At 46.3% G+C, this 18449-nt stretch overlaps 1 protein-coding gene across 2 annotated transcripts in view; it reads right to left on the reverse strand.

The window, feature by feature from the left end:
• The window catches only part of NAA35 (N-alpha-acetyltransferase 35, NatC auxiliary subunit), a 109143-nt gene that overhangs the window by 22587 nt on the left and 68107 nt on the right, over positions 1-18449 (reverse strand). For both annotated transcript variants that reach the window (XM_069762456.1, XM_069762463.1), the window contains exons 18-21: positions 14986-15122; positions 14742-14809; positions 14099-14239; positions 13352-13474 (exon numbers count right to left, since the gene is read on the reverse strand). In XM_069762456.1, the coding sequence (XP_069618557.1) occupies positions 13352-13474; positions 14099-14239; positions 14742-14809; positions 14986-15122 (469 nt within the window). The remainder of the gene's footprint in view (positions 1-13351; positions 13475-14098; positions 14240-14741; positions 14810-14985; positions 15123-18449) is intronic.

Here is an 18449-nt window from a genome sequence, read left to right on the forward strand (position 1 = left end):
TTGCACTGCTAAAATCCTATGCACCACTGGCTTACTGAGGTACCGCAGTCTGCAGAATGCACCTGCCAAGGGCAGCGTCTGCCGAAGCCTGGGTATGGATGTGATAGTGCTTTGTGAAGGTATGCAGACTGGACCAAGTCGCAGCTTTACAAAGCTGTTGTGCGGAAGCCTGGTGTCTTTATCCCTCCTGGGACAGGGGTGTTCCTGACGCGGTAGGATTCCTGAATAGTGGAGCGAATCCACTTGGCTATAGTGGCCTTTGAGGCAGGTAGACCTTTCCTATGTCCCTCTGGAAGCAAGAACAGGACATCCGACTTACGGAAGGGAGCCATGCGAGATATGTACCACCAAAGAGCTCTAACCACATCCAGAGTATGGAGAGCTTTCTCGATACGATGGGTTGGCGCCGGACAGAATGACGGCAAGACAATGTCCTCATTTAGATGAAAGGAGGAGACGATTTAGGTAGGAAAGAGGGAGAGGTTCTCAAAACTACCTTGTCTGGGTGAAAATCAGGAAGGGGGGTCGGCAAGAGAGAGCCGCCAACTCAGAAACTCTCCTGATAGATGTAATCGCCACGAGAAAGACCACCTTCCATGAAAGGAGGGTGAGAGATGTCCTGCAATGGTTTGAAAGGGGCCTCCTGAAGAACTCCGAGAACCAAGTTAAGATCCATGACGCCAAAGGCATTCTATAGGGAGGGACCACCCGGGAGACTCCTTGGATGAACGTTTTAATTGGCAGTCTGGAAGCGATCTTTCGTTGGAATAGAACAGACAAAGCGGACACTTGTCCCTTGAGCAAGCTTAGGGCAAGGCCTGACTCTAAACCTGATTGGAGAAACTCCAGAATGGACGGAATGGAAAAAACCAAAGAAGCACGTCCATGGGTATTGCACCATGAGAAGAAGATGCACCAGATGCGATGATAAATGCGAATGGAAACGGATTTCCTAGCACGAATCATGGTAGAAGAAACCCCTGGGGAGAATGCGGCTTGGGCTAAAATCCAGGATTCAACGGCCACACCATCAAAGACAGGGCCCCGGAGTTCTGGTGGCAAATCGGGCCCTGTGAGAGAAGATCCTTGCGATCTGGAAGGAGCCAGGGTACGTTGGCGACCATTTGGACGAGTTCCACGTACCATGTTCGGCGCGGCCAGTCTGGCGCAACAAGAATCACCGGTCTCCCCTCTGCTCTGATCTTCTTGATGACTCTCGGGAGCAAAGAGGTGGAAATATGTATGGCAGCTGGAAACTATGCCACGACAGGACCAGAGCATCTGCCCCGATGGCGCAAGGATCGCGGGACCGCCCAATGAACTGGGGAACCTGGTTGTTGAACCTCGAGGCCATGAGATCCACATCCGGTGTCCCCAGCGATGGCAAATCTGTTGGAAGACTTCCGGATTGAGGGACCACTCGCCCGAGGCAAGACCCTGGCGACTGAGGAACTCCGCTTCCCAATTCTCCACGCTCGGTATGTGGATCGCCGAGATGAGCGAGTGATTGGTCTCGGCCCAGCGCAGGATGTGGGAAACTTCGAGCATGGCTGCCCTGCTGCGGGTTCCCCCATTGCCGGTTGATATATGCCACGGCTGTGGCGTTGTCGGATTGGATTCCCATGGGATGGCCTGCGAGAAGGTGGTGAAAGTTGCGTAAGGCAAGAGTGATCACTCAAATCTCCAAGATATTGATTGGGAGACGCGACTCTCTTGTGGACCAACGACCCTGTGCTGTGTGGTGATTGAAAACTGCGCCCCAGCCCAAAAGGCTGGCATCGGTGGTCACCACTAACCAGCACACTGGAAGAAACGACTTCCCTTGGTTCAGGGAGGACTGTAGTGTCCACCACCTGAGGGTCTGCCTGACCTGTCGTGGCAGGCGAAAACGACAGTCGAGGGAAACCGGGCTTCTGTCCCAGGCTAACAGAAGCGCCTGTTGCAGGGGATGGAGATGGAACTGCGCAAACGGAACGGCTTCCATCGCAGCAACCATTTTCCCAAGGATGCGCATTGCGAAGCGAATGGAGTGAGGAACTGGGCGGGAGAGCTTGCACACTCCCTGTTGTAAGGATAAGACCTGCTCTGGAGGGAGAATGACTAACCCGTGGGAAGAGTCCAAAATCATGCCCAGGAAGCAGATTTGCTGAGCCGGCACTGGAGATGATTTCTCGAAGTTGATCTTCCAACCCAGGCGGGAAAGAGAATCCACGGTGATACTTACAGACTCCTTGCAGGCAGACAGGAACGGACCCTTGATTAATAGGTCGTCCAGATAGGGCAGAACTACCACTCTCCGAGCGTGAAGAATGGCCATGACCGCCGCCATGACCTTCGTGAAGACTCTGGGGGCGGTGGCAAGTCCAAAGGGCAGGGCCACAAACTGGAAGTGTTCTTCTTGGACTGCGAAGCGCAGGAACTGCTGATAAGGGGGAAAAATTGGAATATGTAGATAAGCATCCTTGATGTCTATCGATGCCAGGAACTCGCCTTTTTCCAGGGACGCGACAACAGAACGGAGCGAGTCCATTCTGAAGTGTCGGACCTGTACAAACTTGTTCAACAGTTTGACATCCAGTATGGGTCGTAGAGTCCCGTCCTTCTTTGGGACGATGAAAAGGTTGGAGTAGAACCCCTTGAACCTTTGGTCTCGAGGGACCGGAGCGATGACACCGTCCTTTTTGAAGCGCCTGTATGGGCTGAAGAAGATGTGACGCCCTTGATTTGGGATGAGAAGACTTGAAGAAGCGCGGAGGGGGGATGGAAGAAAACTCGATTTTGTATCCGGAAGACATGAGCTCTCTGATCCACTCGTCGTGAACGACTGAAAGCTAGTTTTGACGGAACAAAAGAAGGCGTCCACCTACTTTGTCGGTGTCCGCCGGATACGTCGACGAGTCATTGAGAAGAAGGTTTAAGGGATGCGGATGGCTTAGGGGCAGACGTCTCGGCCTGGGTTTCCAGGGACGGTTTGGTCTGTATGAGACCTGGGGATTTCTGTTTTCCCATCGTCCCGAACCAGGGGAAGAGGAGGACCAACTGGAGTTGTTACAAAAGGACCGGAATCAAAACTGCTGTTGATTCCGAAAAGGTCAGGCGGGTTTTTGCTGGGGAAGAAATTTACTCTTCCCTCCGGTAGCGTCAGAAATGATTTGGTCTAGTTTCTCCCCAAATAAACGGCCCGCTCGGTAAGGTAGAGACGTCAGCGACTTTTTGGAAGCAGAATCTGCTCGCCAATCGCGGAGCCATAAGGCCCTCCTGATGGAAATTGCATTTGCAGCTGCTTGTGCTGTGCAATTAGCCGCATCTATGGAAGCGTTAACTACGAAATCGCCGGCCTGGGCAATCTGGTTAGCTAGTCTGGCCGCCTCTGGGGGGAGATTACTGCCATGGACGGTAGAGGTTAACACCTGCCCAGGCCCCCATTGCCTTAGCCACCCAGGTAGCTGCAAAAGATGGAAGGAGAGCTGTTCCTGAGGCCTCAAAGACTGAGCGAGCCAGATAATCAATTTGACGGTCAGAGGGATTTTTGACTGATGAACCGTCGGACAGGGATAAGATTGTTTTGGATGTGAGTCGCGATACGGCAGGATCCACAGAAGGAAAAGGAAGCAACTCCTTCACCAGATCCTTGGAGAAAGGAGGGGACTTACGGCTACCGTGGGGACTACAAGACGCCGAGGTGAGGGCTTGAGTGCGATGGAGCCCGGGAGATGCAAATGAGAGATGTACTCTATGTGCTCGCCCTCCTATATGGGGGAGATCGGGACCGAGTAGGAACCGTCGCCCTGGATTTAGGTTAGGCGTGCCCCATTCGTCGCAGGAGAGGTATGGGGAGGAATACTCGCCGTGCTCGCCTGTTGATGGCTCGGGGGAGAGCGGACCCTAGAAAAAGGAGTCCGTCGCCCCCTTCACTCCGTTAGATGAAACATAAAAATTTACAGAAAATAAAAATAAAAATGGTGGGGTCTGAACAGACCCAAGTGACTCCTACAAACACTAAGCAAGAACTGAGTCGTTACTGGCCAGTCAAGGGGTGTATACTGCAGAGGAGGAGTTAACTCTTTGTTTTTACTTAGTGTCCTCCTAGTGGCAAGCAGCATAACACCCATGGTCCTGTGTCCCCCAATGAGGCGTAGGAGAAATGAGAAATTGCTGGTCAACTTTTAACCCTTATGACTCCCTAACAAAAACAAAATTGGTTCCAAAATTGTGCTGATATAAAGTAGACATGTGGGAAATGTTACCTATTAAGTATTTTGTGCAACATATCTGTGTGATATAAGGGAATGAAAATTCAAAGTGTGAAAATAGCAAAATTTTCAAAATTTGCGCCAAATTTCAGGTTTTTTTTTCACAAATAAACGCAAGTCATATCAAAATTTTCTCCACTGTCATGAAGTACAATATGTCAAGAGAAAACAATGTCAGACTCAACAGGATCCATGGAAGTGTTCCAGAGTTATAACCTCATAAAGGGACAGTGCTCTGAATTGTAAAAATTGGCCTGGTCATTAACATGCAAACCACCCTTGGGGGTAAAGGGGTCAATAAATAACATTTCCCATATGTCTACATAAAACCAGCATCATTTTGGAAACAAAATTTTGTTTTGTTAGCACGTTATAAGGGTTAAAAGTTGACCAGCGATTTCTTATTTTTACAACACCATTTTTTTTTATGGACCACATCACATTTGAAGTCACTTTGAGGGGTGTACATGACAGAAGATACCCAAAAGTGACACCATTCTAAAAATTGCACCCCTCAAGGTGCTCAAAACCACATTCATGAAGTTTATTAACCCTTTACGTGCTTCACAGGAACTGAAGCAATGTGGAAGGAAAAAAAAAATGAACATTTAACTTTTTTCACAAACATTTTACTTCAGAACCAATATTTTTTTTTTTTATGTTCACAAGTGTAAAAAGAAAAAATGAACCACAAAGGTTATTGTGCAATTTCTGCTGAATACGCGGATACCAGATATGTGGGGGTAAACCACTGTTTGCGCGCATGGCAGAGATCGGAAGGGAAGGAACGCAGTTTAACCTTTTCAATGAAGAATTGGCTGGAATTGAGATTGGACGCCACGACACGTTGAGAGCTCCTGATGTGCCTAAACAGCGCAAAAAAAACCCACAAGTGACACCAGTTTGGAAAGTAGACCCCCAAAAAGGAACTTATCTAGATGTGTGGTGAGCACTTTGAACCCCCAAGTGCTTCACCGAAACTTATAACGTAGAGCCGTGAAAATAAAAAATATTTTTTCCACAAAAATGATCTTTTCCCCACCAAATAATTATTTTCACAAGGGTAACAGGAGAAATTAGAACGCCAAAGTTGTTGTGCAATTTGTCCTGAGTACGCTGATACCCCGTATGTGGGGGTAAACCACTGTTTGGGTGCATGGTAGAGCTCGGAAGGGAGGGAGCACAGTTTGATTCCAGACAATTTTGCCTTCAAAAAGTCAATACCGGCGCCATATCGTGATTGGAGACCCCCTGATGTACCTAAACAGTGGAAACCCCCCAATTCTTAGCCCAACTCACTCTAGCCCAACTCTAACCCTAATGGAAGAATGAAAATGCATTTTTTTTTTATTTTATTATTTTTCCCTAAGGGGGTGATAAAAGAGGGTTTTATTTACATTTTTTTTATTTTGATCACTGTGATAGGGTCTATAACAGTGATCAAAATGAACCAATAGGAAAAATTTCCTATTGTTGCTGGAAGAAGACGCTGATGGCCCAGGGGACGGCAGGGACTCTGGAGGTACAGGGGGGGTGATCACATCAGAGAGTGAAATTAAATGGAAATCTGACTTCTTTTTTGTGGTCGCCGTTATACCGTTAACAGTGATCGCAACACCTGGGTCGGTAAAAACCGTCCCTAGTCATGTTATCTTGGGCTTCAGCTACCCCTGGTAGCCGAGAGGTAAGGAGAAGATCCATTTGAAAGGAAATGACACTGAGGTAGATATGAGTCTAGTGAAAGACCCATGTCCACCTCCTACTGACACTTAGCTAAACTGATTATCCTAGTGCCGGTCGGTGGGGCGTACACTGTGGAGGAGCTAACTTTTTTTGTGCATAATGTCAGCAGGATACACCCATGGTTTCCTGTGTCCACCAATGAAGCGATAGAGAAAGCCTGATTTCTCAGGGCAGGTTTCACAATGGTGAATTGTGTATGTCAGTATTGCCCTCTTGGAGCATACTCCACCTTTTTTGTGTTCTTCCCTTTTTCGCTGTTTGGGGAACCTCTCCGGGAAAATGCTGACTTGGTAAGATATGGGCACCAGTTTTAGAAGTACTGGGACCCTCACCTTCCCCAGTGCCAAACATCAGGGCCTTGATGACTACCTCCTGAAACTGAAGGAAGGTCCCTGTATTGCCTGCAGATCTAAACAGCACAAAAGTACTGTACAGTGCCATCTGTACAATGTGCACAATATATTTTGTTTGTAGCATACTTTTGCTTTTTGCAGGACACGGTATGGTTTGAGGACCTGATCTGAGAGATCTACAACCCCCATGAATGTATTATAATCCAAGATACAATCTGGCCCAATTAGCGGCAGCTTACGGAGGCCTCTCTGATTTCTTCGAATGGTGGCGCATGCAAGTGTACCTCTGACAGAGAGGGTCTTGAAGAGTGGGATGCTGGTTTAAAAGTTATCTTATGTAGCGGTGATAACCCTTATCCAGTGGGTGCACCAATTCCCACACAATTTTACCACTCAACTCCAGGACAGAGGGGCATCTGAGTGTCCTTCACTTCGTAGACCTTAAATCTGTGGGTGTACTCTGAGGTACTCTCGCACAGTTTGTACAGTTTTATTCTATACCTGGCCCTCCTACTGGGGAAATATTGCCAGAATTTTAGCCTCCCTTAGTAATGAACCAGAGATTCATCTATACAGATGTTCCTTTGATGGGTTGTACGCCTCAGCAAATTGTCTGCTGAAGTGGTCACCCACTGGCTGAATTTTATATAGACAAACGAAGTTTGGATTCTCTCAGGGAGGATACTGCGCATTATTCACTGTAATGGAAATTTTTTTGGATCATTTCAAATCATGTCCTTGTCATGGCCATGTGGAATACCAGTGTACTGTAGAGAATATCAGTACTCCAGCATTGCCAAAGCTTTGGTTTTCTGACTATGCCCAGATGCAGCACAATGCCCCAAAATGTCATCATTATTGCTGCATTTAAACGGGTCCATGTAGTGTATGATGACATGGGATTTTGGGTGAAAAATTGATGGGCATACAAATTTGTTTGGGCCACCATAACATTTATTGTTTCCTCGCTGATAAAGAATACGAAAGAGTCCATTTCAGTGAGGCCTGCAACGTCAAATTGGATTCCTGTGCTGTCCATGAAATCGGGAATAACAGGCTGATAATTATCGGGTAGTGGACTCCATGTGGGATGGATTGCTGAAGGGGTTGCTTGGGTCCTACGGCCCCTTTGTGAGGGTCCTCCTCACTAGATGAGTAGGAGGAAGAGAAATGTTGTATCTTCCTAACTAACTGAGTCAGTGTCGGAGGCAAGGAAAGATTGTCTCCTCTGATGAATAGTGTCTTATTGATTAATGGACCATTTTTATTTTATCCTTCAAGACACTGGGGATGTGTGTGTAAGTGGTGCTTTCATACGTGTATTGTGTGGGGCTTGTGTAAAAGGGTACTATTTATTATAAAACAGAGTGCAAAAAGTAGAGACAAAAAGTAGAAAACAGGATTTTTGGTTGCTTACCATAAAATCTGTTTCTCGGAGCCTTCATTGGGGGCCACAGGAACCATGGGTGTATGCTGCTGCCACTAGGAGGCTGACACTAGGCAAATAAAAAAAGTTAGCTCCTCCTCTGCAGTATACACCCTACCGACAGGAAGTAGGATATTCGGTTAGTGAGAAAGCAGTAGGAGAAGCAACATGTAAAGATAGGAAACTCTAACAATATAACACAACAAAACAGAGCTGTTCAACTTGGGAGGGTGCTGTGTCCCCCAATGAAGGCTCCGAGAAACAGATTTTACGGTAAGCAGCCAAAAATCCTGTTTTCTCTATCGCCTCATTGGGGGACACAGGAACCATGGGACATCCCAAAGCAGTCCCTGGGGTGGCAACAGCAGAAAAACTCCATTCAGGTCGGAGGACTCACCACTGCCGCCTGCAAGATCCTTCCGCCTAGGCTGGCAACTGCCGAAGCGTAGGTATGGAGCTTATAACATTTGGCAAATGAGTGAACAGAACACCAGGTTGAGACATCCTGGTGAGCTCCGCCCCAGACTGAGACAGAAGGAAAGCCCACCCAGGGATAGGGGTCTCTGTCTCACCCGGGGTAGGGACTCCTGGACCATGTGTACAGTGGAGATGCTGCAGCTGACAAGCGGAAGGGAACGCTCTCCTTTTAGGATTAGGCCTGGGAGAAGACCCACTAAATGATGCCCGAAGGTTAGGGGAACAGGAGAGGGGAGTAATGGACTGCATTGCAGAGCTACTCAGAGCAGAACTAGAGTCCTGTAGACTGCTCCCGGCTGTAGCTGCGACTGGCATCATGGCACAGGTCCAGGGCACCAGCAGGGAGACGGCGACCTAAGAAGGATGCAGGGGACCCAGCCAGAGAAAGAGTGCGCTGGGGAAAAGGACCCACTCTCAGAGGACCGGGGGGGGGGGGGGGGGAGGTGCGTGATAGCCACCGGGTCCGGAGGAGCAAGATGGAGAGAGTGATGGGAGGGAAAAAAGCCCGCCCGATGAAAACTGAAATGGGCGGAGTCGCGGCGCCAGAAGTAGGCCTGGGCAGAAGCCGGGGCCTAAATTAGAGGCCGGCGACCACCGGAGAGAGCCGCTGCGCTGAAGAACGAGCGGAAATGGGAACAGCGTGACTGCCGCCAAGATCGCCGCGCCGGACGACAGAGGAACGTGTCCGCTGGAGGAAGTAGGCAGCGGGGACTGTAGAGACTGCAGCGGCGGAGCAAGGAGGCAGAGCCGCACCCGCCGCCGGAATAAAAGGCAGCGTGGCTGAAAAAGTCGCCGCGCCGGAGGAAAGATAGGGCGACCCCCCGGAACAAGGAGGGGAAGCTAACTGGGACTGGTGGGGGAAATACTCACCTCAAAACTCCCACGCCGTCCAATACTAACCTTAAACCGAGAAAGGTGCCAGACGTCCATGGAGCTGATGGTGGACGTCCTCGTCTCCTCCAATCGACAGGCTCTGGTGGGCGAGTGGGTGGGGGACGGAGCTAGGACCGAACTTCTATGCACGCTTGTGTGCTAGGATCATGGTCCTGCTGTGGGATCTATGAGGATACGGTGTGACAGTACACGCCGTATTCATATTCCATAATGTGGGATTACAGGTGTGACTGTTCACCCTGTATCCCTCCGGAAAACCTGAAAGAAAACGACGCACATTGAGGTAGATATGGGTCTAATGAAAGTCCCGTGTCCACCTCCTACTGACACTAACCTAAACTGAATATCCTACTTCCTGTCGGTAGGGTGTATACTGCAGAGGAGGAGCTAACTTTTTTATTTGCATAGTGTCAGCCTCCTAGTGGCAGCAGCATACACCCATGGTTCCTGTGTCCCCCAATGAGGCGATAGAGAAAACATTAAAATTGTAAAAAGGAAATATTTTGAAGAAAAAAATGAAAAAGAAAAAATCAGTAGGAAAAAAATAAAGAAAAAAGAAAAAAAGTGACATATGCTTAACTAATGCACTAGCTAAAATGTTACCAGGCGCTAACAATTTTTTTTTTCTTTGTAAAAGAGAAACAATACCTCCCTACCTATGGAGCCACTCTGTACTAATATTATGGAATAGGGATCACAGATCGGTCACACAGTACACGAGATCACAGGAGGATCACACTGGCTACCGTTTATGTACTTCGGTTTGCAGGAATGCACTTTCCACAGCAACGTGCATGTGGGGCGCATGTCGTGAAGAGGTTAATTGCTTTCATTTTGAAGCAAATACGTAATAAGTTCAGCTTGTGTCTAAATAGCTCTGCAGGCAATAGCTTCAGTCAAGACTGCTCTAGCCTATTCAGGAGACGACTGCAAGTGACAAGGTCAACCAACACACTGCAAAATCCAGTATTCTAACTAATAGTGTCAAACAGATATGTAACCAATCAGCCCAAAAATCAGGTGCATAAATGGTCAATTGATCTGAATGAAATCTATCTCAAGTGCCAGAAATTTGATCTTATGTGCTTAAAGGGTTATTTCCAAAATATTAAGCTATCCATTCCCTTTATGTTAGGTGTATAATTTACTGAGCGCTAGTACCGCCAGGACATATGCGGACCTTTAGTAAAATTCATGATCAGGACGTTTATTACATTTATACCATAGATAAAATCCAGGATCACTGTAATTTACATTATTAGAACATAATTACAGTCATACAATAGGAAATATATTTATCATCTGATGCTCTAATGACAAAAAATAACATTCCGGTATCAAATGCTTCTTAAAGAGAATCTATCAGTAGGTGTGAAGAATATTTGAGATTTAATTTCATTTTAATCATTTGTATCCTATTTAGTCTGGGATTATAAAACCCTCTTTCCTTTGTCCAGTAGAATGTCCAATAGACTCCAAGCCTCAAGAAGAAAGCTGGAATATAGCTCAGCAGGGGAGAGGTCAAGACTCAAAAGGCTGTGAGCGACAGATCTCACACCTTGAGCAGGACAAAGGCTTGCTTGCAATATAGAGTCATGCTGAAGCTGCCAGAGAATATTCTAGAAACATTCCATAAGGAGTTATGGAGATACTATCCATACACTCATCAGGGAGCAATCTGATGTAGGCAAAGAGAAGCTGAATCCAACGATGTATCACTTAGATTACTGGGTGCAGCAGTTCTGACAGAGCTTTTAGATTTAGCATGAAGCAGAGCTGAGAAACCTGCCCACACCAGGGTCTCTATGTACAAAGACCATAGACGTGAGTCAATGGAGGAAAACTGCATCCTGCAAGCACTTTTGCAGGATGTGTTTTTTCTACAAAACGACGCATAGCGACGTGCAGTGCACGACGCTAGTGTGAAAGTAGCCTTAGAGATAAATCCTTCACAGTTCGTAAACCACAGCACACACTTTGACAAGTGAGACATCCCTGAAATCTGTGTCTCAGCCTCTATCTACTGCCATAGTCAGATTGCACAGCACAAACCTGATGACAGATTACCTTTAACCAGAAAATGCCCAAGTGCCGTTATTTGGGTCAGTTAGGGTAAGTTCACACAGGGCGTTTTTGCTGTGTTTTTATGCTAATTTTCAGCTGCTTTTTACAGTACCAGCAAAGCCTATGAGATTTCAGAAATCTCATGCACACACATTGGGTTTTTGTGTGATCAGTATTTTATGCTTTGCTGCGTTTATTGGACATAGGGCATGTCACTTCTTTCAGCGTTTTTGCTGCGTTTTTCCACCCATTGACTTGAATGGGTGTTGAAAAAACGCAGCAAAAACGCAGGTATCATTATTTGCTGCGTTTTTGCTGCTGAAAATCCAAGGCAATCAGCATGGACAAAGAAAAAAAAACGCACCAGATACGCAACACAAAAGGCACCTAAAATGCATCTAAACCTGCGTTTTTGACGCAGCTTCTTTCTTGCCAAGATCAGGTTTTGCTGCAGAAAAAAGAAAGCAGCAACAACGCCCTGTGCGATCTTACTTTTAGTCCTGTGCTTTAGTCCACTGTAAATTTAAGGAGCAAGGTTAAAAGCTCCAGCAATCTAGAAGGAGCAAGTTCAGTCTCCAACTGTCTGACTGGGGGTCACACAGCTGGGGAGAAGATAGAAGAGGTTTAATTACCACTTCCGTTTTCACTTTTGCCAGCTACATCGCGCGCAGTAGAGATACTACCAATGCTTCGGTCCTTGGAGATCATATAACTGACTGATATCTTGCGGGAGTAGCAGAGCTGCTGAGTACGAGCATACCCAGATCAGATCTACCAGTGATGCTCTGCATAGCATAGGACTGGTTTTCCCTCTAACTGTGGCTCCTATGGATGGAACAGTTGCAGTACAGTGGAGGGGATGGGGGGGGGGGGACAACAATAAAGGGGAAAACAATGTTCCCTACAGATCTTTTATGAGAAATCTGTAAAACATGAAAAACAAATGTTATCCGTGACAAAAAAAAGTATAAAAAAATATTGTATACAATATACTGTACATACAAAATTCATATGCACAGTATGTAATAAAATAAAAAATAACCTACACTTTAGGTATCTAAACAGCTGTTAATAACCTTTTCGAATTCATTCAACGGGTTATTTTGTGTAAAACACGAACCGTAAAATGACAAAAGAAAAAAATATATATTCTTTCTACATTTGTGTCGCAAAGAAAAATTATATAAATTACACAGTAAATTGTATTAACCCCAACACAGCTCTAAAATAATTACAACATGTACCACATTATACAAAAGCCTCATACAGCTACTATTAAAAAAAAGTAGAAAAAAAAAATAAAAATTATGGCTACTCAAAAGATGAGAGGTAAAAACAGAACACTTGGCCAAAGGGTTGGAAACACAAGCTAGACAAAACAATTGTTAAAGGGAACCTGTCACCCCGAAAATCGCGGGTGAGGTAAGCCCACCGGCATCAGGGGCTTATCTGCAGCATTCTGTAATGCTGTAGATAAGCCCCCGATGTTACCTGAAAAAGGAGAAAAAGACGTTATATTATACTCACCCAGGGGCGGTCCCGCTGCTGGTCAGGTCGGATGGGCGGCTCCGGTCTGCTCCGGCGCCTCCCATCTTCATTACAAGACGTCCTCTTCTGGTCTTCATGCTGCGGCTCCGGCGCAGGCGTACTTTGTCTGCCCTGTTGAGGGCAGACAAAGTACTGCAGTGCGCAGGCGCCGGGCCTCTGACCTTTCCGGCGCCTGCGCACTGCAGTACTATCCTCTGCCCTCAAGAGGGCAGAGCAAAGTACGCCTGCGCCGGAGCCGTGGCTGAAGATCAGAAGAGGACGTCTTGTAATGAAGATGGGAGGCGCCGCAGCAGACCAGAGACGCCCATCCGACCTGACCAGCAGCGGGACCGCCCCTGGGTGAGTATAATATAACGTCTTTTTCTCCTTGTTCAGGTAACATCGGGGGCTTATCTACAGCATTACAGAATGCTGCAGATAAGCCCCTGATGCCGGTGGGCTTACCTCACCCGCGATTTTCGGGGTGACTGGTTCCCTTTAAATTAGCGAAACTGAGGATCTGAAAATAAAATTCATGTAAATATGAGGTAAAGAGGTGGCCAGACTTCAGCCATTGTTAGAGGACGCAAAGTGTAAAGGAAGATAAATCTTACCTCTTGGTCTTGATTTGGGATATTTTCCAATATCATTCTTGCTTGTTGGAAGTGTTTGCTAGCAGCCATGTAAAGGTCTGAAGATTGGGGAGGGGGGCTGTACTTATTTAAGTCAGACATTTCCTAGGATTTACAGAAATGAGGGACATTACATCACATTTAAACCTGTAAAGTACATTGGAAAAAACAGTACAGCTACACTCAAGGAGTGAAACGTTTATGGGTAAATGTAATGCGAGTGGTTTCCGGTGACTAGTCAAAGCTATCAAGTCTGTGTGTACTGATGGCTGCTGCATACTGTTTATCTCAATAAATAAGGGGTGTTTAAAAAGAAAAAAAAAGTCCTCTAAACAGAACTGCGACAAACCATTCAATGTGTAGTGGCCCCTGACTAGTACTGTAGATTAACTTCTATTCTTTTGAAGGAGCCGATCTGCAGTACTCATCATCAGCCGCTACACAATGAAAGAAGCTGCGCAGTGCGACTGCATTCAATGAGCCGGATGTCAGACCACCACTGATCAGATATTAATGACCTCGTCTAAGAATATACCATCCAGAATAATATATGACTGGAAATCCGCTTTAACTCTGGCGCCAGGCCATGAATGCAGAGCAGATGGCACCCAAGAGGTTAAGAGAGCTCTCATATGTATACACAAGAGCTTTAATGGTTACTGGATTTAGACTGAGGGCCAACTGATATGGCAACTTTCTATAGTAAAAGTGAGAAGAGCAGTCACCTACCTTAAACTGTAAGTAGTGCACTGGTGGAGGTGTGATAACACTGTTGAATGGTGAAAATCTGTGCTCATACCGAACTTGCTCACTGTCCAACTCAAACTTGGGTTTTCTCACTTTTCCATCCATGTCAAATGCAATCATTGTCTATAGCAGCAGGTAATATTGAAAGCTTTTAGTTAGTTTTGTTTATTTTATTTTTTTGCATAGTAGGAAAAAAAATTCTATACATACACACCAGCACATATACATCTAGTATCATCATAATCATACAGATCAATTGTAAAATAATTATATCAGGCCAGTTTAACGAAAGTGAACGTCGTAACAACATAGCCTAAAAAAAGAAAGGGTTTTTGGTTGTTTCCTTGCAACTCCATCGTATTTTTTCCCCATTTTACAGTACAACAATTGTTTAAATGAATGGTTAAATTCAAAACTACAACTTGTCTCCACCACATACATATACACACACCACGTCTCCAGGGGTTAAGCAGAATAATTATATTACAAAACCTGAGCAACAGTTCAGACAGCAAATCAAATACGGTTATTTTTGCGATTCCACTGAAGCTCTGAAGTTCATACAGGGGGCTCGAAACTTTTTTAGAAAGTAACAAAAATGTACACCAACATGTTTTGCGCTTACCTTGTACATTCCTGCACACATGTTCTGATATGCTTGGCTGAGCGTTATTTCCCTGTTCAATGGACGAACTGTAACATAAAAGCTGAATTTACTAGGTCAGAACTGTAAAGTTCATTTCAGTTTCCAGACCTGCAGGGATATCGGCCTACAAATGCAATTCTGGAAGCTGAAATGACTCAGTTATTTGCCACTGGAGGGGGACATACAAGGGAAAGTTCTCACAGGCTTTGTTACCCATCAGTACCTTTCTTTTTCTTTTTGGCCTTTTTACTGCTACGTCCTTTCTGTTGTTCTTCCATTATGCGCTCCTCAGCCATTTGCGAACTGTCTGCCCGACTAAGTGTGGACATCAGCCAAGCATAAAGGAATTCAGAAAGATACCTAGATACAAAAAAAAAAAAAATGTGCGTCATATAAACATTTCCATTCTATAATAAAACATTAAGCATTTGTGTAATATATGGTACTTTGTTTTTCGATAAGAATTCAACATGCTTTCATATTCTGATATAGATGTAAAGCCAATTACAAGGAACAGACACTAATGGATCAAAATTTTAAGGGGGTTGGCCACTACTTTTCTTTTAGTTGATGGCCCATCGTTAGGATAGGCCAAAAATATCTGTTGCTTAGTGGGGGTGTGACCCGATACCAGCACAGACTTAAGTTCTGTTATGCTCCAGAAACACAGCAGCGCCACCATCAAAACTATAGCACGAAAGAATAGGGGATGGATCAGAACTGCAAAGCCATAGCCACTATATAAATGACTGAGCTGCTGTGTTCCACAACAGTTGATCGGCGAACCTTTTGGGTGCCGCACCCACACCAATCATATATTGATGACCTATCTTAAGGCTAGGCCATCAATATACAGTAAAAGTAAACCAGATCGGGTCCAAAGTGTCTCAGTAGGCCTCATTTCAGTGAATGGTCCCATTGGGGGTTTTGTCAGAATGCTCTTTTTTGGGGGGAATTTTCAACAGAAACCTCAAGGTAAGTAAGCAGCGAACAGCACAGGATAAATGTGAACCAGGCCACATACTGATTTTTGGGAGGCAGAACAAACAAATAAACAGTAGTTCAACAATTATTTTTATTTACCTTTTGATCATCATATGGTACATGTGCAGCGCCCCAGAGTCCTGGTCGTTGCAGTAATGTCGCTCTGCCACTAAGGGGAGTGATGTTATGTCTGATTGCACTAAAGGAGTTCACCTGACCAGTTATCACAAGCACACATTACACTTCACACTCTGGCCACTAGGGAGAGCAAAAGGCACTATGTATTAGGCCACTCCTCACACTGGTAAAACTAGGGGTCCGATAGAAAGTTAGATGAGAACGTAGCCTGGGAGAGTCCAGGGAGGACCTGTCAGGGGTGGGTTCCTGACAGGGGCCTAGCAGAAAGAGTAGAAAGGGATGGAACCGCGCCTGCACTACCTTGCGGCGGTATCCTAAGAAAGGACACGAAGAGAAGGATATTGTGGAAAAGTGAGAAACGAGATCAAAGCACAAAGGAGAGCCAGTAGGAGTCGTGCCCCGAGAACGGCAACATCCTACTGAGGCGCGTAGCCGGTGACCGGAACACCGAGGAAGTAACTGACTTCAAGCATTACTTCAAATACCGCAGGACAGTTGATTATAGGTTGGCTGTCTACCATACATCACCTAAGAAGACGTAGGGGGCAAGCGTGGAGAGGGGCGTCTCTAGGGTCCCAGAATAGCTCCGAGCCTTACCGTCAAACGGGTGCGTCCTATCCAGATAAACTTGGGGGACGGAGAGAGAGAGAAAGAACGAACACGAGAGTTGTGAGGACTATCCTAAATGCTCAGCAGGGAAGAACTACAACACAGGCGCTAGTGGTAGGCACTGATTTCCACCTGCAAAGGGAACTCTGGATGTGCCTTCGGACCGGCCGGTCTCAGACAGCCCAGTTAGCAGTGCTCTGGATTGAGGATCCTGAAGTCTTCAGTAAAAGGTAAAGAGACTGCAACCCTGTGTCCTCGTTATTAACTGCGCCTCACACCATCACCACCTACACTACTGGGAAGCCCTGGGGATATACTTCACCTGTGGGAAGGTATACCATCTAGCTGCCATCACATCACCCCAGTGGACCCCAAGCAGCGTCGGTCACCCTGACCGAATACCACAGGTGGCGTCACGAAACCTTAGCCGACTTTCATCACCCCCTTTCATTGGACGCCCCTTAGCAGGGTCACGGACCGGGTCCAGCCACCGTGACAACCCTAGAACTGAGACAGAGAGGACCGGTACCGAGTAACCCGTGGCCCTGTGTCTGGGGGCGCTCCACATGTGATAAAACAAGTTTATTCTTTTAAATCAGTAAGACTACATTGATACCAGATTTATATTATTTTTTTATGGTTTTCAAAAAAAAGTGATTTTTGTGCACTCACTGTAAAATCCTTTTCTCCGAGCCAATCATTGGGGGACACAGGACCATGGGTGTTATGCTGTTGCCACTAGGAGGACACTAAGTAAACACAGAAAGAATAGCTCCTCCCCTGCAGTATACACCCTCCTGCTGGCTCTCAGTGATCCAGTTTGCTAACAAAGCAGTAGGAGCTTAATATTTAACAAGGATGAACTATGCCAAAACCAAGATAACTCAAAAAAACCAAAGCCAATAGGCTAACAGGGTGGGTGCTGTGTCCCCCAAAAGGAAATCTCCTTTTCTCCTACGCCTCATTGGGGGACAGAAGACGTTCTAAAGCAGTCCCTGGGTGGGAAACAATTAACTGCAATTGCTGCTTGTACCCACAAGTTACAGATGCAGCACAGCCGCCTGCAAAATTAGTCTGCCGACGGTCGCATCTGCCGAGGCCCGTGAGTGAATATGGTAATGTTTTGTAAAGGTATGCAGGCTGGACCAAGTCGCAGCCTTACAAACTTGTGCTGCCAAAGCTTGGTGCCGGATGGCCCAAGATGCACCCTCTGACCGAGTGGAGTGAGCCTTAATCCCTGCTGGGACAGGAAGACCTCTGACTCGGTAGCACTCTTGAATAGCCGAACGAATCCATTTGGCTATTGTCGCCTTGGAAGCGGGAAACCCTTTCCTCGGTCCTTCCAGGAGCACGAATAGGGCATCTGACCTGCGGAAAGACGCTGTCCGCGAGATATATCTCCTAAGAGCTCTCACTAAATCCAGTGTGTGAAGGGCCTTCTCGATACGATGGACTGGTGCCGGACAGAGTGACGGTAAGACAATCTCCTCATTGAGATGAAAAGAGGATACAACTTTCGGTAGAAAAGAGGGGGATGTCCTCAAAACCATCTTATCCTGATGAAAATTCAGGAACGGAACTTGAGAGGACAGAGCCGCCAGCTCGGAGATTCGTCTAATAGAGGTGACCGCAACCAGGAAAGCCACTTTCCATGATGGAAGAGACAGGGAAACCTCCTGTAGAATTTCGAAAGGAGCTTGTTGCAAAACTCCGAGGACCAGATTAAGATCCCATGGTTACAACGGCATCCTATAGGGGGGCGCCCGATGGGAGACTCCCTGAATAAACGTCTTGACCTGTAATCTGTTGGCAATCCTGCGTTGGAAAATAACAGCCAGGGCTGAGATCTGCCCCTTGAGAGAACCAAGGGCGAGACCCAAGTCCAAACCCGTTTGTAAGAACTCAAGAATGGAAGGGATGGAAAAATGTAGAGGAGAATGTCCTCGGTCGCTACAC

Source organism: Ranitomeya imitator, chromosome 1 (assembly GCF_032444005.1).
Source record: "Ranitomeya imitator isolate aRanImi1 chromosome 1, aRanImi1.pri, whole genome shotgun sequence".
Lineage (NCBI taxonomy): Eukaryota > Metazoa > Chordata > Amphibia > Anura > Dendrobatidae > Ranitomeya > Ranitomeya imitator.